This window comes from Chiloscyllium punctatum, chromosome 1 (genome assembly GCF_047496795.1).
Source record: "Chiloscyllium punctatum isolate Juve2018m chromosome 1, sChiPun1.3, whole genome shotgun sequence".
NCBI lineage: Eukaryota > Metazoa > Chordata > Chondrichthyes > Orectolobiformes > Hemiscylliidae > Chiloscyllium > Chiloscyllium punctatum.
The window spans coordinates 116,044,361-116,052,050 of NC_092739.1; the positions used below are offsets into that span (position 1 = coordinate 116,044,361).

General features: G+C 39.9%; 1 protein-coding gene across 3 annotated transcripts in view; it reads left to right on the top strand.

Moving 5' to 3' along the window:
• The window catches only part of kiaa1328 (KIAA1328 ortholog), a 189,484-nt gene extending 182,047 nt beyond the window's left edge, over positions 1–7,437 (top strand). For all 3 annotated transcript variants that reach the window (XM_072572945.1, XM_072572928.1, XM_072572938.1), the window contains one exon: positions 5,324–7,437. In XM_072572945.1, coding sequence (XP_072429046.1) covers positions 5,324–5,549 — 226 coding nt within the window. In that variant the 3' untranslated portion in view covers positions 5,550–7,437. The remainder of the gene's footprint in view (positions 1–5,323) is intronic.
• The last annotated feature ends 253 nt before the right edge of the window (positions 7,438–7,690 follow it).

Genomic DNA, 7,690 nt, shown 5'->3' on the forward strand with positions numbered 1-7,690 from the left:
AGAATGGTGTGTTGCTTCCCTTGTGCTTGGATCAAGGATGTCTCAGAGAGGGTGCAGAATGCTCTCAAGGGAGAGAGGGGCCAGCAAGAGGTTATTGTACACATTAGAACCAATGACATAGGAAGGGGAAAGGTTGAGATTCCAGAGATTTAGGCAGGAATTTAAAAAGGAGGTCCTCGAGAGTAATAATATCTGGATTACTCCCGGTGCTATGAGCTAGTGAGGGCAGGAATAGGAGGATAGAGCAGATGAATGCATGCCTGAGGAGCTGGTGTATGGGAGAAGGATTCTCCCTACCATTTTTGGATCATTGGAACCTCTTTTAAGGTAGAAGTGACCTGTACAAGAAGGACGGATTGCACCTAAATTGGAAGGGGACTAATATACTGGCAGGCAGATTTGCTAGAACTGCTCGGGAGGAATTAAATTCGTAAGGTCGGCGGGGTGGGACCCAGGGAGATAGTGAGGAAAGAATCCAATCTGAGACTGGTACAGTTGAGAACAAAGGTGAGTCAAACAGTAAGGGCAGGCAGGGACAAAGCAGAGAACAAGGTAGGACTGATAAATTACACTGCATTTATTTCAATGCAAGAGGTCCAACAGGGAAGGCAGATGAACTCAGGACATGGTTAGGAACATGGGACTGGGATATCATAGCAATTGCAGAAACGTGGCTAAGGGATGGGCAAGACTGGCAGCTTAATGTTCCAGATACGAATGCTGCAGGAAGGACTGAAAGGAAGGCAAAAGAGAAGGGGGAGTGGTGTTTTTGATGAGGGATAGCTTTACAGCTGTACTGAGGGAGGATATTCCCAAAATAGATCCAGGGAAGTTATTTGGGTGGAACTGAGAAATAAGAAAGGGATGCTCTCCTTATTGGGATTGTATTATAGATGACCTAATAGTCAGCAGGCAATTGAGAAACAAATTTGTAAGGAGATCTCCGTTATCTGTAAGAATAATAAGGTGGTTATGGTAGGGGATTTTAACATTCCAAACGCAGACTGGGACTGCTGTAGTGTTAAGGGTTTAGATGGAGAGGAATTTGTTAAGTGTGTACAAGAAAATCTTCTGATTCAGTATGTGGATGTACCTACGAGCGAAGGTGCAAAACTTGACCTACTCTTGGAACATAAGGCAGGGCAGGTGACTGAAGTGTCAGTGGGGGAGCACTTTGGGGCCACCAAAATCATAATTCTATTAGGTTTTAGATAGTGATGGAAAAAAAGGATAGACCAGATCTAAAAGTTGAAGTTCTAAATTGGAGGAAGGCCAATTTTGACAGTTTGGGGTCAGATGTTTGCATGTAAAGGGACGGCTGGAAAATGGGAAGCCGTAAGAACTGAGATAACGAGAGTCCAGAGTGAGTATATTCCTGTTAGGGTGAAAGGAAAGGTTGGTAGGTATGGAGAATGCTGGATGATGAAAGAAATTGAGGTTTGGTTAAGAAAAAGAAGGAAGCATATGTCAGGTATAGAAGGATAGATCAAGTGAATCCTTAGAAGAGTACAAAGGCAGTAGGAGCATACTTAAGAGGGAAATCAGATGGGCAAAAAGGGGACATGATATCCCTTTGGCAAATAGAATTAAAGAGATTCCAAAGGGTTTTTACAATACATTAATGACAACTAGAGCCCTTCAAAGATCAAGGTTGCCTTTGTGTGTGGAGCCTCAGGAGATGGGGAAGATACTAAACGAGTATTTTGCATCAGTGTTTACTGTGAAAAAGGACATGGAAGATATAGAATGAAGGGAAATAGATGAGGACATCTTAAAAAATGTCCATATTACAGAGGAGAAAGTGCTGGATGTTTTGAAACACATAAAAGTGGATAAGTCCCCAGAACTTGATCAGGTGTACCCTCAAATTCTGTGGGAAGCTAGGGAAGTGATTGCTGGGCCTCTTGCTGAAATATTTATATCATCGATAGTCACAGGTGAGATGCCTGAAGACTGGAGGTTGGCTAACGTGATGCCACTATTTAAGAAAGGTGGTAAGGACTAGCCAGGGAACTATAGACCAGTGAGCCTGACATCAGTGGTGGGCAAGTTATTGGAGAGAATCCTGGGGGGGGCAGGATGTACATGTATTTGGTAAGGCAAAGACTGCTTAGGGATAATCATCATGGCTTTGTGCATAGGAAATCATGTCTCACAAACTTGACTGAGTTTTTTGAAGAAGTAACAAAGAGGATTGATGAGGGCAGAGCAGTAGATGTGATCTATATGGACTTCAGTAAAGCATTTGACAGTGTTCCCCATGGGAAACTGGTTAGCAAGATTAGATCTCATAGAAAACAGGGAGAACTAGCCATTTGGATACAGTACTGTCTCAAAGGTAGAAGACAGAGGGTGGTGGTGGAGGGTTGTTTTTCAGCCTGGAGGCCTGTGACCAATGGAGTACCACAAGGATTGGTACTGGGACCACTATTTTTCATCATTATTAAGTAAATGATTTGAATGTCAACGTAAGAGGTAAAGATAGTTTGCAGATGACACCAAAATTGGAGGTGAAATGGACAGCGAAGAAGGTTACCTCGGATTACAATGGAATCGTGATCAGATGGGAGTGAGGAGTGGCAGATGGAGTTTAATTTAAATAAATGTGAGGTGCTGCATTTTGGGAAAGCAAATCTTAGCAGGACTTATACACCTTAATGGTAAGGTCCTGGAGAGTGTTGCTGAACAAGGAGACCTTGGAGTCGCAGGTAGTTAGGATAGTGAAGAAGGCGTTTGGTATGCTTTCTTTTATTGGTCAGAGTATTGAGTACAGGAGTCGGGAGGTCATGCTGTGGCTGTACAGGACATTGGTTAGGCCACTTTTGGAATATTGCTTGCAATTCTGGTCTCCTTCCTATTGTGAGGATGTTGTGAAACTTGAAAGGGTTCAGAAAAGATTTACAAGGATGTTGCCAGGGTTGGAGGATTTGAGCTATAGGGACAGGCTGGGGCTGTTTTCCCTGGAGCGAAGGAGGCTGAGAGGTGACCTTATAGAGGTTTACAAAATTATGAGGGGCATGGATAAGATAAATGGGCAAAGTCTTTTCCCTGGGCTAGGGGAGTCCACAACGAGAGGGCATAGGTTTAGGGTGAGAGGGGAAAGATATAAAAATTGCCTCAGTGGCAACGTTTTCACGCAGAGGTTGGTGCCAGAGGAAGTGGTGGAGGCTAGTACAATTGCAACATTTAAAAGGCATCTGGATGGTTATATGAATAGGAAGGGTTTGGAGGGATATGGGCCTGGTGCTGGCAGGTGGGACTAGATTGGGTTGGGATAGTTGATTGGCATGGATAAGTTGGACTGAAGGGTCTGTTTCCATGGTGTACATGTTTATGACTCTATATGATAGTTGTTAAACTAAAGGGCTGTACCTGTCAGGCATTCTAATTTCATTTTCTGAAGTGCTACTTAATTCTAGAAAATATTTACTATCAATTCCGATGTATAAGGCTATCCCAAATTTTGGCTTCAGAAATCATGCTTATGCATGTACTCAGCATATAAACGGACTACCTTTCCCCCTACCCCCTTTTTAAAGGTGAAATATGATGCTTGTGTAGTAATCAGCCTCAGTTGTTCAATCCAGTACTGGATACCTTGATTATTAGTAATTTATATCTGTATGTACATGATCAAAAAGGTAATATTATATTGAATTGAATTGAATTTATTGTCACATGTACCGAGGCACAGTGAAAAGCTTTGTCTTGTGAGCAATACAAGCAGATGACAGAGTTAAGTAGCATAGATTAGTAAATAATAGGTAAACAGCTGCAAAAACAAAAGCACAGGTACAGGTGAATGCTAAGCATTTGTGAGTCCATACAGTATTCGAACAACAGTAGGGTGGAAACTGTTTTGGAAACTGGCCGGTGTGTGTGTTCAGGCTTTTGTACCTTCTCCCTGATGGTAGAGGTTGTAGAAATGCATTGCCAGGGTGGGATGGATCTTTGAGAATGTTGGCGGCCTTTCCTTGACAGTGGGCCTAGTAGATAGACTGTACTGATGAGAGGTTAGCCTTTGTGATTGTCTGGGCTGAGTTCACCACTTCCTGTAACCGTTTCCGATCTTGAATGGTACAGTTGCCATACCAGGTAGTGATACATCCAGACAGAATGCTCTCGATGGCGCACCTGTAAAAATTAGCAAGGGTATTCACCGTCATGCCAAATTTTCTCAGTTGCCTGAGGAAGCAGAGACGTTTTTGGGCATTTGTAACCAGTGCGTCCACATGAAGAGTCCAAGAAAGCTTGTTATTGATGACCACTCCCAACAACTTGACACTCTCCACTCGTTCCACTTCTGTGCTGTTAATGTGTAGGGGGGCATGCGTAACATCCCGTCGAAAGTCAATAATTAGTTCCTTGGTTTTGCCGGCATTGAGAGCTAGGTTGTTCTCTGCACCATTTTTCCATGTCTTCCACCTCTCGTCTGTAGTCTGTTTCATTGCCTGCGGACATTTGACCGACTGTGGTGGTGTCATCAGCGAACTTGTAAATGGCATTAGTCTAGTATTTGGCAACACAGTCATGGCTATACAGTGAGTACAGTAGGGGGCTGAGTACGCACCCCTGGGGGGTTACAGTGTTGATTGAACATTACTGAGGATGAAATATTGTTCCCAATCTTCACTGATTATGGCCGTGGGTCAGGAATCTGAGGATCCAGTTGCAGAGAGTGGGACTTAGCCCGAGATCACTAAGTTTAGTAATCGGTCTCAAGGGGATATTAGTGTTGAAGGCTGAACTGTAGTCGATGAGTAGGATTCTTACATAGCTGTTCTTGGTGTCCAGATGTTCTGGGGAGGAGTGAAGGGCAAGTGATATGGCATCTGATGTGGATCTGTTGGTCCTGTAAGCAAATTTGAGTGGGTCAAGAATAGTGGAGAGGCTGGAGTTGTGGGCTGTGTTGCAAAGATATGTTGGAGTTTAACATCACCACGACACAGAGCATAATTTATGTGGCAAACAGCAGAGATAGTGACCACCTACACCCATACTGGCAATCCACTTCCATATTAAGCCTGTTATTTTATCCCTATTTTTACATAGATTTTCAGGCTTCAAAGATTGATTTACACACTGACATCTACATGAAATATATTCCTGGGAATAAATGAAGCATCATAACATTGGCAGTTTATTATCATGGTTACTTTATCATAAGTCACGTGATCTTGAGTTATGTGCTTTGAATATTTATGAAAGAGCTCCCATTGGGGAGCAAAATATGTTGTGTTTCTTTTATTATGCGTATTTTTCTGAAAAGAATCTCAAATAGTCAAATTTAACACTTTTTTTCATTTCTTCCAACACCTTTTAGCAATGAAGCCTCCCTTGTTCATTTGGTGGATGCATTGAGTCCAATTTCCTTACAAAAACATAATTTGCACATCAAGGAAGGAAACAGAAAACCAAGGAAAAGCAGCGCAATACAAAGCAGAAAACATCAAAATCTTGCTAAGACTGGAACAGCTCCAACAGACAGTGGGGATTCGGATGAAGAACTTGAAGAAAGCAGAATGTTAGAGGATGTTTTCTTTATTTAAGAAGGGGTGGGGTGGGGTTGAACGCTCTCACTGACATGAGTGAACCATTATGATTTTTTAATTCTTTTAACAAAACTGTGGAGTATCAAAGAATGCTTTAGTGTCTGATTGGTGTACAGCATCCAAAAGTCCCTCTTTAACCTTTAATGCTTTGGAGCATTGTGGCAAAGTGTGCTTTGATGGGTTAATACAAAATGTAAAGTGATTAGCAAGCTATGTATGGAATTCATTAAAACTGATAACTACAGTATATTTCCAGCAATCTTCCTGTGGCATATTATTTTTGAAGCTTTAAAAAGTGAATTTTCTTAACTAACCTTTCTGTTGTTTTTTTATATTTACTGAAAGTGTATTTATCACACTCGCTACCTATAATACTCATATCAAGAATACACGTAATGGCAATCAACTTATTGCAAAAACACTGAGAAATCATCTGGCAAGTTATTATTGAGATGTGAGTTACTGCTGAATATCACTCAGGTTCGATAGTGTCAAACAGTTTTGTCTAAAAATTGTTATAAAATCCGAAACAGCAGTCAATTAAGTGTACTCTCTCTTCATATACTGCTACAGTTCTGTAGACAGCGACTATGTGGTGTAGAATTGTGGTTTGTGACAGGGTGCTCTTTTTTTTCTGAGTTAATGTTTGAAGATATGAAGGCATTGTGGAATGTCCAGGCATAAACCATTGTTGAAACATAATTCTGCATATCATTTTTACAACTAACAAGATACAGAGTCCATAACCAAAATAATAGTAGTTATCTAAAACTAGTTTATTTTTAAAATAATTTTTGTTCCTCGGTCTGAGTTAAAGATGTGGGCAGTACACTTTTCTTATTTGTGTACCTCCAGTCAGTATAACTCAATTAAATACAACTTCTGATACTGTTTCAGAAATATGCCTCAGCTGTTTCTTCATTGAACTACTTTGACCTGTGATCTTTAATTGAGCACAAGTCATCCTTTGGCTTCTGAGAAGGCATTAATTAAGAGCAGTCTTGTTTTTGGGCTATTGGGAACTAGGAATTATGTGGAAAAAGCTCCCTACATTGATTTTACAATTAGCTTGTTTACAGCGATAGAGATCTCGTAGTTTGGGCTGGAGTTGAAAGATGAAGTTATAACCCTGCTGATTTGATTACTCAAAATTAGTTTATCAGTTTATTTATGCAATGTTGGAATTATTGAGTTATGCAGGTTAAAAACCTGCATGACTCAACTCAAAAATTGGTATCTATCTTTAAAGCAGTAAACATGTTTACCAATGTTCCCAAGAGAAGTTTAAGTATCAAATACCTCATTTATCTCGTGCTGAGAAAGATGAATATTTAAAATGAAATGGTATTTTAAAGATAACTAGTATATGGTAGTATGAGGACCATTTTTAACACAAGCCTATACCAATGCTGAGCAGCTGACCAGAAGTCAGGATATCAGCCACTGAGAGTAAGTAAATGATGACAAAAGATGGGGCTGTGAATTGAATGATTATCAGCCAAGTTAAGATAAATTGAATGTAATTGTTATGTTATTGCAGGCCAACTGACCCCACATGCATTCTTGCATTAGTTAATATGTGAATTTAATAATGGTAAATGTTTTAAGATTGTACAGTGTATAGATCATTAATTTAAATGTCAATATTCAAAAGTATCTTTATTTCACCAGTTATAAGTTACTATATTAAATATTTTTGTTTACTGACATTAATTTGAATATAATGATTAATTTCATACAACATGAATGTGAAAATTATGAACAGCAACAACACAGTTTCAGTCCAGAATAAAATGTGTACTTAAGAGAGATTGCTCTATTTGGTTTCTCTGGCCACAGTATTGTTTAAAATTCAATTCATGCAATGTTGGATGACATTAAAAGAAGGAAGTGAAAACTTGCATTTATTTGATGTCTTTTGTGTCACTGAGGTATACTTTACAGCCAGTGAGTTGGTTTCAAATTTAGCCACTTGTAGCATTGGCAAATGTTGCAACCACATTTTACTCAAAGTCCCCAAGGTACAGTGAGATAACTGACTATTTAATTTGTCTTTAGAAATATTATTTGAAGGATTCTGGGAAATTATCATCTTGTGTACTTTTATGTTCACCTTTAAAGCAGATTGGTTTAACATT